At 52.5% G+C, this 24,826-nt stretch overlaps 1 protein-coding gene across 2 annotated transcripts; it reads left to right on the top strand.

The window, feature by feature from the left end:
- The first annotated feature begins 864 nt into the window (after positions 1-864).
- Positions 865-23,956, top strand: MTHFSD (methenyltetrahydrofolate synthetase domain containing). 2 transcript variants are annotated; one of them, XM_046682698.1, is made up of 8 exons: positions 865-928; positions 4,526-4,629; positions 6,014-6,127; positions 9,025-9,138; positions 11,235-11,325; positions 14,299-14,411; positions 14,697-14,822; positions 23,149-23,956. In XM_046682698.1, exons 1-8 carry the CDS (start codon positions 913-915, stop codon positions 23,725-23,727), a joined length of 1,257 nt encoding a protein of 418 aa, XP_046538654.1. In that variant the 5' UTR covers positions 865-912; the 3' UTR covers positions 23,728-23,956. The 2 variants fall into 2 exon arrangements, with proteins under 2 accessions (XP_046538654.1, XP_046538655.1); XM_046682699.1 differs by lacking the exon at positions 6,014-6,127 and adding an exon at positions 5,868-5,981.
- Positions 23,957-24,826: the final 870 nt, after the last annotated feature.

Genomic DNA, 24,826 nt, shown 5'->3' with positions numbered 1-24,826 from the left:
CCACTTCTTGAGCCCTTATGACACACTAGGCTCATTGTTAGGCTATGCAATCACACATTAGGGAGTGGGTACTAGTGGCTTGGTTTCCCACCCCTCCTTTTGTGGTGGTGGAGGGGCCATCTTCCTAAGGCTTGAATGCTCCGCCAAACATCCTCCCGCTAGATTAGGGCCAGGGGAAGGAATGGACTTGGTTGTCCGTTCAGCCCCGTCTCTTCCAGCCGCCCTTAGGTTACATCCGGTGTGTTGAACGCATGAGAGAACAAACGAATGAATGATGCAGCCGAACAAACGCAGGCGGCCACGTTCCTTCGGTCTCTAGGAGATCCAGAGGCCACGGCAAAATCTAACGGGTGTGAGCTCAAAGTGCGGCCTCGGAGCCGCAGAGGACTCACCCAGGAGCGGGGCTGGGCGGGACTCCAGACCCAGTGAATCCCAGCAACCTGACATTTCAAACTGGTACCCCCGGCTGAGTCGGACACACACCCAGGTGTGAGCACCTGAGTGTCTGCAGGGTCTCAGAGGAGCAATCAAGGCCGGCCTCCCGGAGGCGGCCTCTGCGGACCACAAGAGGGGTGGGTTGCGTTGGAATTGGCAGAGGGCTCCGAGAGGCCAGGGGCGTGCTCACTTCGGTAGCCCCGGAGCCCGGCAAATAGGCAAGGCAGGGGCAACACGGACTCGCCCCATAAACAAGCCACAGGCCTGGAAGCCGCAGGAGTCTTTCCACGCACCTCCTTCCTCCAGGCCCGCGGCGTCGCACGCGCATGCGCGCCCGGGCCAGTCTGCACTGGGCCTCCCGGGGCACATGACCGCCCCCCTCCCGGCCAGAGCGCAGGCGCGGGGAGAGCGCAGGCGTGTGACGTCACTGCGCGCCGGACTCCGCCCCTGGAGGCGTCGCGCACTGGCGGCGTCGTCATGGAGCCGAGTGCGGGTGAGAGGTCGCCGGGGATGGAGGGAGGCCGCCGGAGAGACGGGGGTGGCGCCGGGGACCCCTGGAGAAGGACGGGGGCTACAGCAGGGCCGCCGGGGGCGGGCGGGAGGCGCGGAGGGGTCTGGGTGGGGTTCGGGGTGGAACTGGCGGCGGACTCGGACCCAGTTGCTCGACCGTGTCGGTGGGTTAAAGATAGTGGGTGAAGAGGAGGGAAGGCCACCTCTGGGCACGTGGTGGCATCCGTGAGCCCCCGTGCCAATCGTCATAACTACCCCGGGGGATATGTACTCCTGCATCATCCCCACCTGACAGCAGGGGAAACTGAGGCTCCCGGCTGCTGGCCGAGGCAGGACTGGAAACCAGTTTAACGGGGTCTTCGTTACTGTGCTCTTAAATGCTTCCCGGGCCTCGGCTGTACCGGGGCCTGTCCCAGGCGCTGGGAAGCTCGCCCCAGCCCCGGGGCTCTAGGTCACCCTCTAGTGGAGAAGAGCTTTGGTGACTGATTGCCTGGCAAGGAGAATCCTGCTAGGGCCCTTGATGCGCCAGGCTCTGTTAAAGCCAAGTTCCAGAGCCAGGAGGAAGTCCACTCCTGCCCTTCCCACATGTGTGGCATGTAACAAGCCCATGATACCGTGGGATGATAACACAGACCCGCGGAGCGCCAGCACTGGGCTCAGAGCTAGAGGTAGAAGGATGAATGGGACCCGAGCTGACCCGACAGGCCCAGAGCCGGTGGAGGGGAGTAAAGAGGCCGTTACAGAACAGGGTTCAGGCATTTCACACATTAATATACGTCGCCTTTTGTTATCCCCATCATTCCCCATGTTTTCCTAACTTTCCAAGGGCAGGGACCTGCCGTTTTTTTCGCCCTCTCCCCTTCCAATTAGCCCGTTGCTTTCTAAATGGGAGTCGCTTAAATGTTTGTGATTAATGGACTCTCCAGAGCAACGGCCACCATTTCTACATTTCTTGTGTCCCACACAGTATCCTGCACAGTGTTGGGGATGTTGTACGACCTATGGGTTGTTAGTGAAAGTGATAAGTGTAATAACCTTTAATAGTTGTGCCAGTGTAATTGTTTCTGTTTGAAAAAAATCAAACAGATAGGGAGGGTGCCCTGGGTTCCTAAAGAAGGGGCATCTGTCTGCGACTAAGCACTCAGATAATGTTTCCCGGGGGAGGGAGAGAAGGGCTGGACCAGGAAGGAGAGGAGAGGAGGTCCAAAGGGGGCTCTCCTAAGGGAGAGAGAGAGGTGGGCAGGTGTGTGGGGCAGGAACCAATAGTGGTTGAGCCGCTTTTTGCATTCGAGGTGAGGGTGATGGGAGATAAGGCTGAAGTGGCCAGCAGGGCTTTCCAGCTCATTGCGTACCCTGTGACAGAGGGATCCACAGGGCACTGGAGCAGAATGGAGGGGAGACTTCCTGGAGGTGGTGCCCAAGCTGGGCCTTGAGGAGTGAGGGTTTGCTGGAGGGACAGAGAGCCAAGCCGACTTTCCAGTAGAGAACAGCAAGCGGAGAGCTCCCAGCAGGAAAGAATAAGCCAAGTGCTGGAAACTGCCTGTGTGGCCCTACCCACGCTGATGCAGTGTAATCTCAGCCTGCATCGTTGGAGACGGGCGTTCCCTGAGCACAGCCCCATCTGCAGTTTTGATTTCTGGAGTGGTTTAGAAGCACAGCTAGGGTCAAGAGGCACCAGTCGTGCTGCAGTGGCCTCCAGGAGGCCCTGAGCCTGACTGTGAGGGACCTTGTCTGCACGCTGCCAAGGGCATTAGGTCTAGCTGGGGGCCTCAGCAGCAGAAACTTTTAGCTGTGGCCCTTACACCTTAAAACTACGCATAGAGGTTTAACAAATTGATATCAATGGGTGGGGGCGGGGCGGTAGACTATGCATCAGTGACAAAAGGGGCTGCCTGAGCACAGTTTGACCTGTCCTTTAGGGGAGCACTGTGCATCTGCAGAGGGCAGAGGGTGCTTCGTACTGAATGGACTCCTCTGCAAAATAGTAACTAAAAGCAACAGCCAAGTGCAGAGCAGTGGGTAGCTGCGTGTATAGTGCCCGACCTTAGGGAGAGAGCAGGCGGGTGAGAACCCCGTCTCCTGGGTGAAGCCCGAGCTCCCTGGGGAGGAATTCACAGCACTAACGGGCGCACGGATTGCCTGGGGGGAAGGGACCTGGGACCTGGCAGACAGCAAGCAGAGAGGGTTTTCATTGTAGATCTGTTTGTTTGTTTTAAAAATCCATTTACAAAGAATTAAGCTTTTAGAATGTAATTTATTTACATGATTCAAAGCCACACAATTCAGAAATGTTCACGGTGAGGAGCCGCCTCCCAGCCCCTGCCACCTCCCATCCCCGCGACTCCGGTTCTCTCTGGCCTCCGGTTCTCTCTGGCCGCGGGGCTGCGCCCTTGTGTCACTTTTGAGCAGCCTCCACTCATTTAACAGAGACTGAGGACCTGAGGGGTTAAAGCTGCCCCTCCCTGCTCGGTGATGAGAGGTCCCCCAGCCACACACCCTGTGGGGAGAACCTCATGTTCGCGATCGGTGTGTTCAGTTATGGCGAGCACCGTCTGAGTTCTCTGAACAGAAGAGGTCGACCTGCAGCTCCCAGCCTCAGAGATGCACACGCCCTCAGCACAGTGTGTGTGTCGCCTGCAGAGGCTCCCGGATAGCGTAGGGTACATAGCCCTCTTCAGCCTGAGTTACGTTTGGGCACTGAATCTCCTGCCAGGTTGGGAGGAAAAGTATTCCAGCGAATGAGATTACCACATGAAATTCCCTGCTTCGTAATTCACAATGCTGGCCGTATAGGAAGTTGTTATGAAAATAAATCAAGTAGTTGATATGAGAGTGATTTGAAACAAACTTCTGTACAAGTACAAGGATAGCCTTTTGGACCAACTAAAAGACTCAGTGAACATTTTTAAATGTTTCTATGTGAATGTGCTGGTTTTGTGTTTTTTCTAGTTAAATGGAAAATGCTTTTTATATTTCTCTACTCCAAGAGGAGTACATAATTACTGCAGATTTTATTAGGACTGCCCTCGTCAAATAATACTAAAGTATATTTGTCACCTAAAACTGCGTTTCCAAAGTTGAGTATAGAATAGAAGATTCCCACCCTAATGAAGGAGATCATGGGTGGCAATCCGAAATAATGACCGGCCTGCAAATCACTTAGGGCTCGGACAGGCTTGCTGGATTGACAGCAGACGTCAGCTAATTGTAGCTGTCCCCAGACTAAATAGACTGAGTGTGAGAGGACAGAACTCGAGTCTCCGAGGGAGGGCTCTAGGCGAGCTTGCGTATGTGGTTTGGGTTGCATTTTGTTCTCATATTGCTACAGGCCAGTAGAACTAGGTTAAACACTTGGACTCTGTTGAATTTACTCTGTTTTTGGACTTGAGCAGTTTGTCGTGAGTGTAAGAGTACACACTAGCCCCGATTTTCCCACGCAGACACGAGAAGCCTTAGATTCTGGTCTGGCGTGGCAGGGCTGAGGGGGCAGCAGGAGCAGACCCATGATAGGCCCCGGGGCTGCGTGCGCTATGGGAGTCCTTTCTGCTGTATTAATCAGGCGCACCGTTTCTTGCAATAGGTGTTTCCAAACAGGACATTCGTGAGCAGATTTGGGACTACATGGAATCACAAAATCTAGCTGACTTTCCCCGGCCTGTTCATCACAGGATTCCCAACTTCAAGGTACTGAAGCGTTCCTGGAGCGTTGGAAAGGAAGCCGGGACATTCCTAAATGAGCGACATTAGTAACACAGTTCCGTCCTGCTTCATGGTGCATTTGAATTCGGTGGATGGGGAGTGGTGGCGTGAAATCCAAACCAGCTGGCCGGGGCGTTTTTGTGCTTCCAGACGTCCCTCGTGTTACTCGATCGTCACTCGCAGAGTCTCTTACTTTTCTGTGCAGGGTGGGTTCTGTCTTGCCACGAAGTGGTGCGAAGCCCACTGGTCGCCAGTCAATGCAGAGTGAGATATTTATCCTGGCTGGAAGCATGTCATTGTGCCTTTTCACAAAATTGGCTACCTAAAAGCGGTGAGGAGTGATGCGGGCCCAGAGGGAGGCCCTGCTGCCGGCGCCTTTGGGCAGAGAGGCAGGCCTCGCTAGGCCCTGCCGGCTCCGGGCCTCAGTTTCCCTACTGTTCAGAACAGAAGACAATCAAAGATGTCTGTCTGTGATGCTATTCATAGAAAAAAGTTTACTCAAAATTGGCAACACAAGACAACTCATGGTCTTCGACATGCACGCTTTCCACGAGAAAAAGAAAGTGCTTGTTGACAATACACCGACGGCCCCGTCAGGCTTGAGGACGTTTGCCATCACCCTCTCCACTTGGGCTGGGCTCTCCCCGCGCCTGGCTTCTCAGAAGCAAACCCCACCCGGTCTCTGGTCCTCAGCTGAGCTGGTCCAGGGGCCATCCTGTCCCTTTGAAACACCTGTTTTTGTATGGTTTTTGTTGCTACTTTGTTTTGTTTCTGTGCTTGTTACCTCAGGGAGAGAAATGTACATGAAGTACAGGGAAAACAGGAAAGATGCACAGAATTAGTAAAAAAATCTTTAAAAAGGCGTCAACTAGGAGAAGGACGGGGGTTCTGGGTTAGTGGGAATAAGCTATTTCTTGATTTAGGCGGTGGTTACGCAAGTGTGTTCATTTTGTGAAAATTCATCAAACCGTACACCCATGATTTGTACACTTTTTGTGAAGTGTGTTTTATTTCAGTAAAAAATAAACTGGGGCTCGGCTAGCTTTCTCAGCCCCTTTCTCCCCTGCCTGCTTTCTTAGACATCTCTGGGTGGCTCTTCAGTCTCGTCTCAGTAGTAGCGTGCCCTGCCTGGCTGGGTGGGATACAGGACCCAACTGCTCAGGCTGCACTTGGCCCACCATCATGTTGTCCCCTCAGTAACTTGCAATTGCCTTTAAAAACAGGGTGCTCCTCGTGCTGCCGAGCATTTCCCACGCTTGCAGGCGTTCAAAATGGCCAGAACCATTAAAGTCAATCCTGATGCTCCCCAGAAAAATGCTCGCTTCCTCGTCCTCGACGTAAGTGCCACTCTTTCTCTTTGCCTAACCAGGGCTCTTATCTGGCTTGCCAAAACATCAAAGACCTAGAAGTTTTTGCCAGAATGCAGGAAGTTAAAGTGGACCCTGATAAACCGCTGGAAGGTGTTCGGCTGCTGGCGCTGCAGGTAATCTTCCTTGCCCGGGCTCCTGCCGGACCGCGTCCTCCAGGTGGCTGGCAGTGCGTGCGGTCCTGCATTTAGAAGGCTGGGGCTTCCAGGAACAGTGCTGCAGTCTTTCGGTTGTTAGCAGTCAGTCAGTTAGAAGTCCTGACTATTTCTAGATTCAAAGACAAATGACATTCAAAGTGATGACACCGAGGCATTCTCACCTCTGATGCGCTTCATCGGAAGAGAAAGGTTGCAATGTTTATTTCCTTCTGCTGCCTTTGTAATATAATTCTTTGAAACTTGATGATCCATGGTTTGATAAATGAGTCCCCAAAATATATAAATTAAAACAGTGTTTCTTATATATGTAGGCCCCTTTTCAAGAAAAAAAGAATTCCCCTAGGGTTGCTTTAAATTAATTTGTTACAATTTAATTTAATAATTATAAACGTAAAACTGGGTATAAATTTTAATGCTCGTAGCTCTTTTGCACCTATACAACCAAAATAAGCATATAAATTAAATATAAACAAAACGATGAAAGCAATAACATCCAGATAACAGCACTGATTTAATCTGAGGGCTGGTGTTCTTTTGCTGAAACAAATCACTGCTGATACTGGGGACCTGCTGCTGAATGTAGCCATGCAGGATCTTTGCAGTTCTGCCTGTGCTGCCACAGCTCGCGCGGTGACCCGGTTCTCGCAGACTCCTGAGGAGCTGTGGTCACGCGGCGCCTTTCGTCCTGCTTGGCGAAGTAAATAAGTCAGAAAAGAACTGAACAGGGAATGAGGGGCGCTGGGGTCGTGTTCTGGGTCTTTGAACTGTCTTCTGTAGGAGATCGTTTGCTAATAGTGGTTCAGCCCCAAGAGAGGCCTCCCGTTTAGGCTCTTCTGGAAGCATTCTTTCTTGCCACCTTCATTTTCCCAGTCAGGAAATCACTTTGATGAACTAGAGAAGGCCCCGCAGTGAGCAAGTGAGCAGTTACTGTGTGTGAGGCACTGTTCCAGCGAAACACTTCCCTGTGTTACTCCATTTAACTCTACCAACAACCCCTAAGAGTGATCTCCATGCCCTTATGACTTTGAAGAAACCAGACACGGAGAGGGCAAGTGTCTGGGCCAAGCCACACGTCAGGAATGGTGGAGCCGAGATTCTGACCCACCACGTGACTCCAGAACCTGCTCCCCTCATGTGTGAGGGTCAGGGCGTTCTTACCTCGCAGCCCCTCAGAGCGCAAACTCAAAGGCCTCAAATGTGCTAGAGATTAGGTCAAGGCAACCTTTCAGGGGAGTGTGGCCAGGTGGCAGGATGCAGTAGCCGAGACCTCACTGTTGCTTCATTTATTCCGGGAAGTCAGCAGCTGAGCTGTGGAGGATCTGCGTGTCCCAGGTCTGCGCCCGGCACGGGGATGTGGTGGTGGAAACGCATAGACATGTGTGCTACCTGCACTTTAGGGCCACGGGCTTCTCAGTGCTTTCTGGAAACTAGTGGGTCAAGAATCACCTGGGAAGCAGGTGAACCTGCAGCTGCCTCAGCTCTACCTGACTGCAGGCAGGGACGGGGATGCACATGGCACAGCCCACACCTGGGGACACCGTGGCCTGTGCTTGGGGTTGCACAACTTCCCAGACTCAACCCCAGACCTTGCATTGGTTCCTAGAGTCCATTTTTAATAAACACTCGATGGTCCTTTGGGAAGCACTGTCCTGGGCAGGGTAGCATCTGCCAACCCTGGCTGCATGTTGGGCCCCCCGCCACGGAGCTTGGACACCTCTCTGCTGCGAAGGTCAGGTTCTGAATCAGAGGCTCTGAGGGTCTGGACCTCAGTAGGTCTTAAAGCTCCCCAGGTGATTCCAATGAATGACTAGGGCTGAGAGCCCCTGAGCCAGAGGTGAGCGGCTGCCAGCAAAGAGGGAGTAATGGGAATAATCCCCTGTCCGCCAGAGTCTGGAGGCTGCAGGTGGAATGAGCCCAAGCTCTTTAGTACCCAAAGGAAATAGCACGCAGTCGTGGCTCGTGTCACATACTCTTCCTTGTGGTTGCAAACCTTTAAGGAAGCCAGACTGTGATTGTATAGGCCTTTTGTGTTCTCAGGCTGTCATCTCCTGCACAAAAACTAAAACAGACTATTTTTCACATGAAATATTTTATAAATTTTATGATTGCCTCACGGCCTACCCCCGTATAATCTACAGAGACACCCTTGGGCAGTGGTTCTCAGCCTTTCCTGTGCGGCAGAATCACTCTGTGGGCTTATTAAAGCGCAGTGCTGGGCCCCGGCCCCAGAGCCTCGGATGATTTCTAACCAGTGCCCAGGGGCTGCTGATGCTGCTGCCCGGGGCACCCACTGTGAGAGTCCCCGCTCTGGGACTCACAGTGAGGCACCTGAGAGATAAAAAGAAGAAAAGAGCTGTTGACGCAGGTTGGTGTTAAATATTGATTGCAATGAGTACAATCGAGTTTGAATGGCAAACTAGATAGAAATGATGGAATAACATTTTAAATGTAGCTGTGCCGTGTCGGTTTCAAATTAAAACATCGAAACTGTGTAGGGCTTAATGCTGAGAACAGGCACCCCAGCAAAGTTATGGTTGGAATCTCTATGAGAACAGATCTTTCTTTGGATTTGCATTATCATTTTGTACCTATAACGATTTTGAACAGCAAGTAAATTAGAATTAGCAACTTTAACGAACGCCCTGCCTCTTCATCCTAAGGCAGGGTAGAATTGTGGCTCTAAGTATACTTGACCCCCACATATTGTTTAATTGGATTTGCAAACAGGTCATTTCCTTGGCACACACCAGAAAATGCAGATAACAGTAACTTGTTTCCATTCCTGAAACGTTAAAAACATAGACACGAAAGTACTGCTTCATTTTGTAATTTATTGATTGTCTTTCTTTTAAAAGAGCAGAAAAACATTGTTGGTTCCAACACCACGACTGAGAACGGGGTTGTTTAATAAGATCACACCACCCCCCGGGGCAACTAAAGACATCTTGAGAAAATGTGCCACCTCTCAGGTAAGTGCGAGAAGCAGCAGCACCCACGAGGAAGGAACTGTTCCCATCTGAGACTTCTGGTGAGTTAGAATCACGTAAAATCCCCCACAAGGTTGGAATCTATGTTAATAAAGCCAAATGAAAAGAGACGGTAAACTATTCAGCAATCCCGACGTTAAAGGAGTAAAAACAATGTGAGTACATGTATTCTGTTTGTGTAACTCAGTGTGACTTTCTATTTTGCACCAAGTTGGAAAATCTAAAATTTCCTCTTGGAAAAAAAGAAAAACAAGTCGTCTGGTGCTGTGGAGCCCTCTAGCGGTAACCTGCGACATCGCCCTGGCGCCCTATGGCCTTTTCTTGAATGCCACCAGAGCAGTTGGGGACACAGTAAAATTTCTAAGATGTGTTCCACTGGAAATTGCCTCACCAGTTCTAAAGTGATAATGGCTTTAGCAATTTAGTAATATGACTTTATTGAGTGCCTCACGATGTCGTAAAACCAAAATGTGTAAACATTACACGGAGGTGCATTATAATGGACTCTCCTTGTACTTTACAGATAAAGAAGTAGAATTTGATGACTTTTTTCAGAGTCCTAATCTACTGGGAATAAAAAATAGGGCATCGACATATTCTCTTTTTTTTAAAGTGATTTTCTACTTAAGTTTGATGAATAAAAGTTGAATATTTTATTACTTATTGATAACCTGTCTTATTCCAAAAATAGAATTTGAAGTGGCTTACAAAATGCGTATAATAAAGTAAAATAATAAAATAAGTATAGGAAAAAGAGCAAAGGGAAAATAAAGGTAGAAAACTAGGAGACAAGCGTGATCCTGGTCAGTGTTCAGAAATGTAAAGTGTGTGCCCCTCTGCAGTCGGCGGACGTGGGCCCCAGATTGGAGCCCACATCTCCTAGTGCCAGCAGGAGTGTGAGCAGTGATAAAGCGTAGGTCTCAGACAGTCAGAGCAGGCCTTTTCCTGGGATTGTGGTCCAGGTCAGATACACCCATGGTGCTTGTGTGGTGGCCTGTGTCACCCTTACCAGCGTCTCTGCACCCCCTGCCCCGCCCGAAAGGTGGCCGCTGCACTGCTGGTTGCCAGGAGTGCCCTGTGAAGCTGTGGCACGGGCTGGTCCCTCCCAGGTGCTCCTCACAGTGTGGCCAGGCCCAGGGTGATGCCAGACCAGCTCTCACAACTGAGCTTGTGATGAGGACTGAACGGCAGCTTTTGGCGTTTTATAACATGAGATCCTCATCAAAATCAGAGATCCAGAGACGTGAACCTCAAAGGGATTTTCGTTCTCGAGGACTTTCGAGCCAAGGACTATTGGGGGTCCCCTTACTAATCACACCTACTGCTCCTCTAAGTGACTTGTCACACACTTGTAGACAGGGCCCCGCACCACAGCTGGTGACCTGCTACTGCCAGGCCCTGTTCCCTACAGCGCCCTGATCTGGTTTCCTAGATTTACCGGTACCCTCCTTATCTGAGAATCAGACCCCGTCAGCGCCCGATTCTTTAAATACAGGCGTCCAGTAGTTAGTGTAAGTAGGTGCGCTTTTGGTGCATTTTGGTTGAATAAGCAATATTTCAGAAGGGATATGCTGTACGTGAAAATAATGGCCTCCAGGATTTCATACGCAATGCAGGTGTCACACCCAGTTACTGACCGTGTCTGACATGCCAGATGCGTTACCTCTGCTCTCTCGTTTCGTTCCCACAGCAGTCCTGAGGAAACTGAGGTCAGAGGGCTAGGAGGGACCTGGACCCAGTTCCGTGGGACTCCCGAGCCTGTGTTCTCACCACTATTTGACTGCCCATGAGAAAAAAATAATTCCCTAAATTTTAGGAAATTAATATCCTGTTCACCAGTGCTGTTGGATCCTCCTGGCCTCTTTCCTGGGGAAGCAATTGGGGAATTATTCTCCAACGGGCTCTGAGCCCTGGGCTCCCTGCGGTGCCTCTCCACAGCACCTCGTGTTTGCTGTAAGGCCTGCTAGTCCTTGCTCCATGCAGGAGCTGCTGCAGACCCCGAGTGCTCCTCCCCGAGCATGAGGAGGGGGCCGCCGCTTGCTGCCGGCAGGCTCTCAGGCCGCCGTCTGTGTTGACAGGGCGTGAGGAGCTTCAGCACTCCCGTGGGCTTGGACGCCAGGGTCCAGGTGGACTTGGTTGTGGTGGGGTCTGTGGCTGTTTCTGAGAAAGGTAAGATTCAACATGGGAATCCTCGGGTGTGATCGCTTTCCCTGCAGCTTGCTGTCCCCCAGCCTTCTCGTCTTCTGGGCGTGGACGGTAAGTCATCTCGCTTTCTGGACACGTGCCTGGCCCCCCCCCCGCTGCCCCTCTCATTCACTTGGGAGAATGGACCCAGGCCTTCCCATTCCCGGCCCTGTGAGCACCGCTCCCGTGTTTGCGCTGTCCTTCACAGGACAGATAAAGGGAAGTAAGCGCTCTTCAGCTGGTGAGAGCTTTTCCCTCTGGTCTTACGTTAACTGGAGCTGAGTGCACTGCGGTATGTCCGTAAATAGTGGGTTTTGGAGCGCTCCAGTTACACGGAGAGACCTTGGTTCTAAGCTTTGTCTTTGTGATGAAGCAGCAGCCTCCTGGACAGCACGGTGCCCCGGGCCTGCCTGAAGGCCTGGCGCTCTGCTGAGCCACCCTCGGGACCGGGCCCCTGAGGCCCTCGTCCCCGTCCGCACTGCTCTGCCCCAGCCCCGGCTGGATGCTCTTTGAGAACAGTCTGCGTATGCTGCAGCAGGAGCAGCGGGCTCCGGTGGGATCAGCCCATCGCAGACCTGCGCTTGGACCCTGTCCTTTGGGCCCCCTGGGGAAGCGTCCTCGCCTCCCGTCCTTCCCAGAGAAAAAGGCGAGAACTGTCCGAAGACGCTCGTCCCCAAAACTCTCTGTGAAAATTAGTCGGCCACAGCCCAGTTCTGCCTTCAAGAGAGGTTCCCGGGAAATAGTTGGAGAGAGATGCTCTAAGTCGTTCATTCCAAACCCTGAGCGCCGTGTTTTTAAATGCTGGCCTTTAGTATCTTCACCTTCAATTTACTCTTTTCCCCACCCTCGCTCTGGCTGGTGTGTGAGATGTTATAGTTCTTAATCTTTTCTTTCCGTGTACTCTCAGTTACACATGCTTTATGTGTGTCATCAGGGCTGGGTACACATGGGCACACTTTTCCTGTGTGCCAGGCGGACACTGAGTGTCTCTGCCTTGGGCCCACAGTGAGTGGAGGAGCAGACAGGATAGCTGAACTATGAGTCGACGTGCTTGGCGATAGAAACAGAAGTCAGAATGTACTTTAGCGGGCTCGGAGGAGCAACCCGCAAGCCTGGAGCATCATCTCAGAGGTGACCTCAGGGCTCCGTCTCGTGCCGGGTGTTTTCAGGGCAGGTGGCGCAGGAGAGTGAGAAGGAGCAGTGTGGTCATGTAGCTTGACCCTTTGGTGGCTGGGGCTGCCTTTCCAGAGGCCTTGAGGCCCAGTGAAGGGGTTTGGGCTATTCTCTTTGGGCTATGGAAATTAGCAAAGATTTCTTCTTTTGAAAGATCATCAGGAGTTTTCTGTTTTAGCTCAGGATGTTTGTAGAAGAAAAGAATGTTTTGTAAGTGTCATCCTCCAGATAACCCCCTGGTTAAAGCAACAAAATCACTGTGCACATGTTTATAAAATTTGAATAGCATGGAAGCATCACCCGGCACCTGCCCTCTTCCTGTCCCCACGCCCCCATTGGCAGTTCCTTGTGCCCCTGCATGCGACACCAGCACCGCGTGAGGTCCGGGTGTCCTGTGCGCTCCTTGCATGGGCTGTGTGTCCATCCTGTTTCCGCTCTGCAGGAGGGGCAGCAGCACTCGGCGCTCTGTGCCATGTGGAGGATGGGTCTCTGCCGTCTTTGCCCGTCATGAGGACGGGTCGGCGTCCTCCTGTTGAATAGCCCTGACTGACAGACACTTACGTTATCTCCAGGGTTTGCTTTTGACTTTGCCCTTCCAGATAATGCTAGAGTGAGGTAGAATCTTGTCATATGGTCTAGATGTGCTTTGAGGACTGTCCACGGGGTAATTCCTAGGAGAGGAGATGCCAACCAAAGTGGGGGTTATAAATCCTGATGGATGTTGCCAAATTACCCACCAGAAAGGTTGTCTGCCTCACATCCCCAACACCTAGTGCCTTGCCTCTCTCCCCGCTCCCTTATTAATAACTAGAATTATCCAGCTTTAATTTTTACCCCTGAGATAGTGGACAATGGTGTTTCGCTTGCTTTCGGTTCATCTGCCTGACTCTTTCTGGGGACTGTTCATATCATTTGCTGTTTTTCTGTTGAATTGCCTTTCTCTTGTTTCTTTGCATGCACAGCTTTTATTTGTAAAAGCAGCATGATCAGATCAGAATCTTAGAAGGACGCATGAGCGATGATGTTTATAATCTTGGTGACGACACTGGTGCGATGTTAGGTAGAAGTCACAATTTCTGAAACGCCATGGGCCTCCTAAGGAGGGGAACATGTGGACTCCTTTGGGATGTAGAAGGCATTTTAACGTGTCCTGTCTTGCTGCATTCTTTCCTCCTGCTTAGCTTCTCCTCGAGCTTCAGGTGACCCTTTTCTACTGCCACCGTTTACGAATGTGCGAAATGGGGCTAGCGCTGCTTAACCCGCCCTTTCCTCAGGAACTTTAGGGTTGAATGGGGTAACTGTTGAATGCTTTTTACAAGACAAGGCTGTGCTGTCTTCAGTCACGTCGGTATCCCTGATTTTTGAGTTTTTATTTTCTCTCCAAGGAAAACGCATGAAAAAGATTTTCCCATTAATAGGAATTTGTTCTTAGTCTTTTTAAAAACTACTCTCTCATTACTTTGAAATGTGAGTCCTGCCAACATAAAACTCAGGTGAATGCAAGCTGGGTCTCCTTTGTAGGGAAAGGTTTCCCTGTTTCAGAGGTTTGAAGTTCACTTTACTGAGTGGTAGCCACTGTACGTAATCAGTAATGTTATTCCTCTCTAACTCCTGTAAGTCCATTTTTGGTGGGCTGCCTGTGGGGTTATTATGGAAGTTTCCACGGAAGAGCCAGGGATATTGGGTCCAAGTTTCTCCTTCCATTGTGATATGGTGAAAAATTTACTCCTGAATAATTTTCAGCCAGACTCCACAGAGATGGTGATTTTCTGTGTTGTCTCTTAGGCTGGAGAATTGGGAAGGGAGAAGGTTATGCTGATCTAGAATATGCCATGATGGTGTCCATGGGAGCAGTTAGCCCGGAGACGCCAGTGGTCACCATCGTCCACGACTGTCAGGTGCTTCCTGGGAACGGGCCACGCAGATCCACCGCCATGCTCCTCTTCGGGGGTGGTATGGGATGGGGTGGGAGGGACTGGTCTCTGCCTTGGCTCTGCCATGTCATGAGTGGTGTCGACTGGCCGGAGCTGGATCTGGTTGCTGACAGAGCAGGCAGGCCTCATCCGGAGTGGATTTGGGAAGGTCGTACTGATGCACTGCACGGAACTGAGTAGTGCAATGGACATGATGGACATGACGAGCCGGTTCCCTGACAGCCCCTCTACCGTCTTCTGTTTGCCCAGGTCGTTGACATACCTGAAGCGCTCCTTGAGGATCACGACCTCACAGTGGACTATATTCTCACTCCAACGAGGGTCATTGCCACGGGGTGTGAGCGCCCGAAGCCAGCGGGAATCATCTGGTCAAAGGTGGGTCACTGCGTGGCCTCGAGGGAGGCCACAGGGTCCCGTAGCCAGCTCTGGCCCATAGCCTAGAGGCGTCTCCTGTTTTACTGTGTTCTCTGTCTGGCACAGCGGCTGTCCCCAGACCTGGCATGGCTCTACGTTGGAGTCACCCGTGAGCTTTTGAACAGTTCAGCTCCTGAATCAGTCTCCAGGGATGGGCCCAAAAATCTACTTTTCGAACCGCAGGTTCTGACAAGCACTAGGTTTAAGGTCTACTGCTACAAGACACATCGCTGTAGATGGCAGCAGTGAGCACATCCACTGGGAGGGGTAATGCCCTGGATCTGTTTGCCTCCTGCTTTTCATTTCTGAGTTGTCTTCCTACGTCCTATCACAGTAACGTCCTGTCTCATCGGTTTTCCCTTTCGCAAACCCAGATTTTCTTCCTGCAGTCTGGATCTGCAGGCAGAACTAAATCGAGTGGGAGGCAGTACCCAAAGCCCTCCTCAGCTGCTGCCTTCCTGACTTTTATCTCCAGAATAGGCAGGGGCACATACTACAGGTTAGTCTGCGATAGGAGTTGGACCCAGCAGCCAACCTTAGGCCGGCATGTCAGAGGGTTGTGACGCCGTCTGCTGGCAAGCAGCCAGAATTACTGAGCAAGCGGGTGAAGCTGTGCTTCCCTTGGAATGAGACTCGGCTAAAGAAGCGTGTTTGTCCATCTTCCCGTTCCTCAAACCTGAATCCCCCAGAGTTGGAAGGCAGCCTGCCTTTGGGGACAGGCAGTCAGCAACATCCACCTCCAAGGGTGAACGCTGAGCCGAAACGTCCTGCACGCACACAGGTGCCACAGCCAGGCGGGGTTTGGGCCGTCGGGGGTCTGCACCCCTTCCGGGTTAGCCCCTGATAAAAGCAGAGAGGAGGAGCGTGCGAGACTCAGAAGTGAGCGCCCCCTGAGCACCAGGGAGAAGGTGGTGGCACCCTTGGTGAATATTAAAACATCCCTTGGTGTCTTTCATAAGAACCTGGGTTCACCTTGCAATTCAGATCCACCGCTTCCCTGTAAGGGGAGGCTGACGCTCGGGTCATAGGGGCAAGGTGGCGTTTGCCCAGAGCTGGGAACACGGGCCTGGGGAGGTTGCACACGGGGCTGGCCACTGCCAGGCTGCAGGTCCCCGGGGGGCCTGTGCTTCGTAGATGAGGGCAGATGCAGCGCACGTCAGGAGGGGTCTGGGTGGCCTCTGCAGGGAGAGAGAGATGGTGCCTTGGGGAATAGCCATGGTTACATTCTGCAGATCTTAACAAGAAAAATATAAAAATAGCAACAAATTAGGGCATCGGTCGGGTTAGACAAATATAATCGCTCTTACATAAAAAACAAACTCAGCCAAAGCTTCTGAAGACGTGGTCAGCCACACTGATGTGTGTGGGGCCTCGGGGCCCTTGCTGCTTGTTGGGACCTCAACTTCGTCCCCTCTTCCCAGAAGATGCTAACTGTTCATGAGGCCTGGGCAAGAATCTCACACTTTTAAAAGGCCATTTCTCGTATTTGGGTCCTGTGTTCTCGGTTCTACCATCCAGTGGTCGTCCCTTTGCGTGCATCGTACGGAGGCAGTGGCTTTCCCTGGCCCCTGGGGTTTCCATTCTGGCCTTGCTGCAGTGTAGCCAGAGTGCATTTTCGTCGATGTGGGGCAAGTCCCTGTGTTCCACTGAAGATCCGGGGAGGGGCGGGGGGAGTTTGATGCTGGGTTATGATACTATTTCAGATCGGCTATTTGGCAAACATTGGTATATCTTTCCACAGTATTCTACCCACAGACTCCTTATCATGTAGGTATTAAAATCCAAGGATTTGCCTCTTGTCTATTTTATTGGAATGTATGGAATTGTGTTTTTCTTCTAAACACTGTAGACCGCTCAAATGAAGGTTGTGAAATAAGCACAAAATGTGATGCATTTTTTTACTCCTTCTTCGTACACAAAGATAGTGCAGCATTTGAATCCCTGGCCTTCGTTCCAGCTTTTCAAGCGGCGAAGGTCCTGCCCCAGCCTGGAGACCAGCCTGGTGTGGACTGTTGCCCGACTGTAGTCGCTTCCAGCAGTGGATCTCTTCGACCGGCCTTCTGAGGTCACGCGGCTTTGCTCCGCCTGTGCCTCGTGAACTTGAATGCGGGAGACCAGACGGTCTGGTGCTTGAGAGCGTGAGCTTAGAAGGTGACGTTGCCCCACTTAGTCGCTGTACCTGTAACCTCGGGCGCTCCCTCTCCAAGGCCCCCATTTGTTTGTCTGTGAAACGAGGATGCTGTCAGTCCTGTCCTCGCAGGGTTGGTGCAAGGCCGTGTGTGTAAAGTGCCTCGCCCAGCGCCTGGTGAGCCTTGGCTGTCGTCATGGTCACGAACGTGAGATGGTGGTTAGTCACTGTGAGAGATCTGCCTGGAGCCTGTTGCCCAGTGTCCATCTTGGCGCTGGCGGCAGAGTCCTCAGATAGTCCTCTGGGTGGTTCACTGAACCGAGACTGGGTCTCACCCGTGTCTCTCTGTGGCCGTGCGTTGTCACGTGGGGCCTCGCCGTGCGCTTTACTGCCTCTCAGTGAAGGAGGAGGACAGAGGCGCGGGAAGGAGGGGGGAGGCCCACACACGTTCTTCTTTCCCCTCCTCCTCCTGTAAGGTACGTCTGCTCTGCATGTGGGGTCCCTCTGTCCCTCAGGGTAGTCTCCTCGCCAGGTGACCTATAGAACTCAGGAGACTTGTCCGAGCTACAGGGTGCCACGACCACTCCCCTCACCCACAGGCCACCTCCCCTGAGAGCCCAGCACTCCCTGGGCCCAAGCCCCAAGTCCCCCCGGGGAGGGCAGCGCATTCCCCACGGTCTCTGCTGGGCAGACGACGGTGCAGGACACCTGAAGGCTGGGGTGGGGCATCGTCCTGAACCGCGGGCGCTTCTTCCAGCTCAGGTGACCGTTTGCTGTCCCTACCTGGGGACAGCCGTGTGCGAGATGATCTGCGATGGGCCGAGACCATTGGCCCGGATGCCTGGGCTCTGGCAGAAGTAAACTGCAGGTGGCCGAGGTCCCTGACCGGCCAGCCTCCGGCAGCCCCACCCTCAGCCCGTCAGCTCCGGGGCTGCGAGTCGTGCGGTGAATCGCGGCCGAGCAGTGAAACGTCCTGCTCAGGAGCATAGCCGCCTGCTAGACCCAGGCGCGCGTCGAGACAGCTGCGGCAGGATGGAGCCCACCATGGGACGAGGCCAGGCCTGTCCCGTGTCCCCCGGCTCCCCTCGCACAGCCCCGAGGGGCTGGACCCCTGGATAGCTGAGATCCACACCTTTTTTGTTATTTCCTGTGCGCTCGATTGAGGCAGATGGAGGGTAAAGGACCGACTTTAGGAATACCCTGGAGACGTGGGCAGACCGCGGGGTGTGGCTGCAGGTCCGGAGAAACAGCTGTCCTGGAGGGGCCCAGGGCACCCACAAGACTGTGCCCACCCCCTGGCACAGCCACAGGTCGAGCGACTGCCCCCTGTGCTCCCCTCAGTAACTGCCGTAAAGGTATCGTCCTGCTTCCTGGGGACGGCAGCATGACACCATGGACCAAAATCTGGGTGTCTGACTTTCTCAGCTCAGCTCATTTTCTCCTTAATTAAGGAAATGGGATTCTGCCAGGGTTGTTCTCGTGTTTAGACTCAAAGAAACAGGTCATTTTGTAGCTTCCACAGCATGGCCTCTTTACCCTGCACAGCCTGTCTGGGAGGGTGTTCTCCGATGGTCACAACGTGCTGCATTGATCGCCTTCTTGAGAATGACAGACTCCTCAAGAAAAAGGGTTTGGGGAAAGGAGCTCGTCTGAGGGGCCGCAGCCCTGGGAACTGAAGCTCAGCTTCAGATCCCACATAAACACGCGTTCTCTGGAAGCAACAGCTGAATGAACTGACACCTACCTGCAACGGGGCCAGCGGGGTAGGAGGGCTGCCAGATGCTTTCATCTTAAAACAATTACTGTATTTGACCCAATAGCTCACCTTCTGGGAATCTGTCCTAGGGAAATATTTATAAATTCAGGTGAAGGTTGATTTGTATGTATTCAGGTCTAAGGCAGTGCCTCAAAATAGGGGGAAAGGTTAGTCACTTAAACACCAACCCAACAGTTCAAGTGCACACAGTGATATTTGATGGCATGAGAAGATGCTCATGGGGTAATATGTATCAAGTGGAAAAAGCAGAATATAAATTTATATGTTTGATATGTAATTTTGTGTTCTCATTATGTTAAAATGTGCATAGAAAATAGATGGAAAGAAATATACCAGAATATTAGCTAGTTATCTCTGCGAGGTGGGGTTTCAGATTTCTTTTCTCCTTTTCCCCCCAACATTTCCCACAGCAAGCACATGCTACTTTCCTAATCAAACTCATCAGTGGAGAAGACAGCAGATTTGGTAACCATCTTCCAAGCTGGACTTTCATCCTAGCTGTGTTTGAATCTGGTTTCACAGCATTAAGCTGTATAGTCTCTGTTCCCGGTGCACTCAGAGGTGGTAAAGATGAGAGTTCAAGGTCCACCGGTTCTTAGAATTCGTGTGCTTGTGTATGTGAGCTTGTGTCCACTGCTCTGTCCAACATGTTTGTGCAAAGCTTATGCCTGCGCTTCCCCAAGGGGCTGATGTTCTGGGATATGGAACACCATGGACACCAGAAAATAACAATGTTTTTCACTATTTTTTTTCCTGAGGAAGATTCACCCTGAGCTAACATCTGTGCCAGTCTTCCTCTGTTTTGTATGTGGTATACCTCCACAGCATGGCCGACGAGTGGTGTGTGTCCGTGCCTGGGATCTGAACCCACAAACCTGGGACACTGAAGTAGAGTGCACAAATGTAACCACTATGCCACGGGGCCGGCCCCTGCTAAGTAATTTGTACTGACTTCCATGCCACTCCAAGTAGCCTGTCTCTTCCTGACACTGGGGCACCGTCCAATTCAGTGATGGTGTGGTCATTGCCCCTGCCTGTCCTTCAAGGGGCAAACCTATGGAGACTTCTGTTAAGTGGCACCTTTGATCAGCTATATGCAACAAGGTGTCTTCAGTGAGCTGCATTATGATTGAGACACTGTGGTCAGCAAGGGAATAGCTGCCTCCGGGCGTGGGTGCCCTGCAGGTGCTGGGCTCTGCCCCTAAGCCTGCCTCCTCCTGGAGTCATTTCACCTTGGTCATCTGGAGGTACCGAAACGCATTTCCGTCAGTGAATAAGCTTTAATCTCACGCAAGAGAACTGACAATCGGTGCATAAGTTCTACTTCACAGAAAACCCCAGTGTTTCTGTTTATCTTTGCCAGCAGCTGCTCAAACACATTGTAGCATTTTAGACCCAGAGGCATTTTAAAGATCATCTGTGCCAGTCTCCTTACCTTCTGGTCAAGGACAGTGAGAGGCAGGAAGAAGAGTGACTTGCCCACGATTGTAAAACCAGTGTGTAGCGGAGGTATGGTTACAGCTCGCGTCTCTTCCTCTTGCGTTGGCAGCAGACACCTTGAGAGTCTGAGTTCTGATCTGTATTAGACTTATCGCATGCTTCTAGGGGACAAGTCTGTAAATTTCATCTTGAAAGAGAATACGTATTTATAAATGACACCTGTACGCCTCCGTGAAGAGTGGTTGTAGCATATGAAAGAAAATCAAATTTGCTTTATATGATTTTTTAAATGGAATGATTAGTTACAGAAGGGCAGAAATATTTTTTTCTGTTTGATTAACAAGCAAAATCTTTCATTTCGCATGGCAAATTGACAAAACGTAACAAATCTTGCTAATTGTCAACCAGGAGAAACCGAGCACTGCCCCCGTGGCCCTGTCCCCAGCAAGAGCCCCCCATCCTGTGGGCTCACAGAGGCCTTTCTGTCTGTGGGGACAGCAACCAACCAAGGCCGGCCCGCAGAGTCCAGAAATGGCAAACAACCGGGCAAGTGGCAAAAGCCAGGTCCTGCTCAGGGAGATTTTTCCATTGGACTTGTAGGGGAGTGTGGAAGGGGGGCTGACCTCGCTCCCGAAACGACCGTTTCCATTTCTGCAGACCCGTCTGCCTCGGCCGGGTGTGCCGCGGCCGTTCCATAAGTTCGTACTGTGGTACACGTTTTCACGATCCTCTGGCTCATTGGTTGGCGCGTGCACGAGCTCGGGATGAAGCGGCTCCCTGTGCTGTGCGCCGGAGCGTGTGTTTCTGCGTCACACGACGTGTTTCAGAATGGATTTCTGCTGCCTGGGTGTGGAGCCTTGTTTCCTGACACTTCCTTCTGCCCCAGGGAGCCCTGTGGTTCCGCCGGCAGAAACACCCGGGAGTCACGGCCCTGCAGGGTGGCCCCTGGCCCAGAGTTCGAGCGGGCGCTGTGCTTCCCGGGAGGCACGCCTCGGGGCTCCCGCAGCCGTGCTCGGAGTGGAGTAACGTGTAGTTCTTTCAGTTTACTCACACTTTGTCTCTGACTGTAATCGCAGCTTGAATTTTCTCATCCTTTCTGAATACTAGGTGTAGTAACTGAAGAAATCCTGAAGAATCTAATGATGCCCAGTTTGATCTGTTTTTAACTATTCTGACAGATAAGGAGGTAGACCAGGGGCTCGGGAAGGAGCTGTTGGCTGGACTTGGGTCACCTTTGGGTTCTTTGGGACCCAGAGCTCCAGGATGCTGGTCTGTGGGTACGGTCACCTGCGGATGAATCAATTGAAGAGTGTTGCAGAGGGTGAAAGGGAAAACTTCTTCTTGATAATACAAGAGCAGTCACATCTTGTGACTGTCTCCATGGCATAGACGTGATGGTTCTTTGTTTTTCCTTTGCGTCTGAACAATGGGAAACATTAGAAGGAGCGGGCCTGGCTTTGCGTCCTTCTCTGGCAGCTGAGTCTGTACCGCCCGAAGACCAGAGTGGACGGGTGCCGCCGCGGAGGCTCCTGCTGCGTGCAGCAGTGCGGGGAGTGAGGGCAGCGACGGTGGGGGGCCCTGACCCACAGAGGAGGCTTTGCTGACGTGGGGAGCATCCTCTCCTCCGCACCAGGAGAGAGCCGCCTCCTAAATCAATGCGCCCTAGCAGCCTTGAGGCTTGCGAGAAGGCAAAGGACTGTTCTGTGTTTGTGTTTCTCTAAATCTTACCTGAGTCATTGCATCTTTGCCTGGGGCTCGTGTGGCTCCTGTGGTTTGGAGGCCCATGAACAGACCTTGGGAAGTTGTATACATAATTGTGGGGAGCCCCTCTTGAGAAGGAACCCCAGCTTCTCTCCGAGGTCCCTGATTCCTGCCGAGGATAAGAACCATCGCTCCAAGTTACATTTGATCCTGAATATAACGAGACCATTGATACTAGTTGAACTGTTTAATTTTGTAGAAAAATTGTCCCTGTCTACCTCGTGTGCTGATCCGTATTCTGACAGACCTACGTCTGTGGGAAGCCCCGAGTTGGGACCATTGCTTGCCTCTTGGTAACTATGATCATTTACAAGCTTTGAGCCCAAAAGAAACACAGAAAGCATCTCTATAGAAAGAATTTTCAGAAAGTACAAACCAGTGTCTTTCTCTTCCTCTTCTGCCGTGTGATTCCTCCAACAACGTGAGACCAACCCTGCCCTCAGCTCAGTTATCCAGATGCCGCCTGAGCCTGTGGGCAGCCCCCAGCACACCACCCCCAGGATGGAGGCTGCGGTCTCATTCTGGGCTGGATGGAGCCGATGCCAGCTGTTCACCCTGGCCGAGCCTCCCGTGCCGGGCTTCTCGTGCCGCCTGGTTGTGGCAGGTTTCGGGGAATGCTTGGATCAGACCTGCGGATAGAAGTCCCCTTCCTTGGAACTTAACCTTTTGCGCAGTAGTCATTATGTTGTAGCTTGATGGCCCGTTGCTAGACATCTTTGCGAAGGTGGCGTTCTAGTTCAGGTTCCCTTGCTTGCGCTTTCTCAGCAAACCTTGGAAGCTCCAGTTGCTGAGATGCGCTCCTTCAGTGGAGGGGTGGAGAAGAGGGGGAGGTGAGCCCTGTGAATCTGTTAAAGACTGCACCCCACCCAAAGGGATAGGGAGGGGGCAAGCGTGAGGCGGGGACCCCCAATATCCTGTGGGTCACCAGGTCCGTCACAGCCCTCATTCTAGTGACAAGCTGGGAGGTCAAAGCTCCTGGTTAGGACAGTGGGGGTCCCACTTCCCAGAGAGCCAGGCTGGGCCATTCAGCGTCTACTCCTCTGGTGCAGTGTGGCAGGTGGAGGCTGCTCACGAGAGCGCCTGGCAGAGGCCCCCTGTGACTTCAGTTCCCCCTCCCGTGTGATCATGTCGTGGTCCCCCGTGGACACCCTGAGAATAGCCAGGCTGTTTTACTCTTTCAGATCAGCTGTGAGATGATGGAGAAAATCCCAGTACTGAGGAGCCTTCGCAGCCGAGAGAAGCAGGCTGGGAAGGACGTCAGCCTACAGGATGAGCCGCGGGACCTGGATGCCAGCCGCCTGCAGACGGCGCCACTGCGTGCACTCAGGGGACCCCAGGCCCTACCCCTAGCCACGCAGCGGGAAGACGTGCCTGCTGACACTGTTTACGTTGGGAACCTCCCCCGGGATGCCCGAGTGAGCGAGCTGAAGACGGCCCTCAGAGCCCATGGCGCAGCCCCGCTGCGGCTCAGCTGGCAGGGGCCACAGCGCAGGGCCTTCCTCCACTACCCGGACGCCGCCTCGGCCCAGCAGGCCGTCTCCTGCCTGCAGGATTTACGCCTGGGTGCCAACACCTTGAGGGTGGCACTGGCCAGGCAGCAGAGGCCCAGTGACTTGGTGGACACCCGCCCTGGAGAACCGCACCCTAACCATCGCCCGGCCGTCGCTGACCTACGACAATGCCCTGCTCCAGTCCCCGTGGAGCTTCAGCGGCCCACGGAGCAGGACACGCAGAGCTGTGGCTGCATGAGCCTTTCCTAGGGAGTCACAGCCTTCGTTACTGCCTGGCAGTCTCCTGATGGGTAGGGAGTGAGCAGTGACACCCTTCCCACGTGCGGGAGGCTGGGAACCCAGTGTGTGCAGGCTCTAGTTTATCTCGGTCCTTTGGCCAGCCGGGTGGTATAGACCTGTGGCTCTCTCTGTAGAGACAGCAGTTCGGAGGGTTCAGGGGGTTGAGTGAGCAATAAACAAGTGGGAGTAAGTGGTGACAGCCATTTGGGAGAGTGCGTGCTCTGGATTTGAGGGGAGTGGGAATTAAGAGGAACAGAGGATCCTGCCAGGAGAGGCCCTGGCAGGGACCAAGTGCAGGAGCACAGAGGGCCAAAACCAGAAAATGCCCTCGTGTGCTTGGCTCCTTGGCTGCCACTGCTGGATGGGGGGCTGTGTGCAAACTGCAGAAGCCAGGTACTCAGTCCCCTGGGTACAAACTGCTTGTCACCACTCAGTCCTAGTGTCAGAGATGAGAGTCGGTCCCACGTGGAGCCTCGGTCGAACGGGTCCCACCTCCGTCCCCACCTTACCTTTCCAGCCAGCCCACCCTCTGGGTGAGCCCCCGCCGCTCTCAGCCAGCTGTCCTCACGCAGCAGGAAGCTCTGCCCCTGGGAGACACTGGCTTCCGAAGACGCATTGTCCCGGCCTACGTTGTAGACAGAGTCTTACACCCACACTCATGCGTGCCCAGTGCCTGATGTGTTCTGGGTTTTTCCTCCAGTCCTCGATTCCTAAAAAACACGCTGGATTTTGGCTGAACTGTGCTTTCTAAACAGAAGCACTTTTGCAGTTGATCCTGGGCAAAAAGTCAAAATAAGCATTTAAGTGGAGATTTTATTTTTTTCAAATGTATATACATTGGAAACTTTAACTTTTTCGCCAAGGGTCTTACTGAGCATGTTTTAAGTGCATTATTTGCCTCAAGAGGGCACGCCTTGCACGGGCTTTCAAGAAAACGTTGTCAAGGCCATCAGTCTCCCTTTGAGACGGCGTTTTCTCATTGGTTTCACAGTGAAAATACTGTGGAGACTTCAGACAGAAAATCTGTCCTCAGATTTGCTCATTAAACGCACTCCTTTTCTAAGTTGCT

The sequence above is a fragment of the Equus quagga genome, chromosome 13 (genome assembly GCF_021613505.1).
Source record: "Equus quagga isolate Etosha38 chromosome 13, UCLA_HA_Equagga_1.0, whole genome shotgun sequence".
In the NCBI taxonomy this organism is placed as follows: domain Eukaryota; kingdom Metazoa; phylum Chordata; class Mammalia; order Perissodactyla; family Equidae; genus Equus; species Equus quagga.
This window is presented reverse-complemented; position numbering and strand designations above follow the sequence as displayed.

Coding starts and splice junctions, on each gene's coding strand:
- MTHFSD (XM_046682698.1), top strand. Junction 6,128..9,024: donor TTCGGCTGCTGGCGCTGCAG/GTAATCTTCCTT, acceptor TTCTTTTAAAAG/AGCAGAAAAACATTGTTGGT. Junction 11,326..14,298: donor TGTGGCTGTTTCTGAGAAAG/GTAAGATTCAAC, acceptor GTTGTCTCTTAG/GCTGGAGAATTGGGAAGGGA.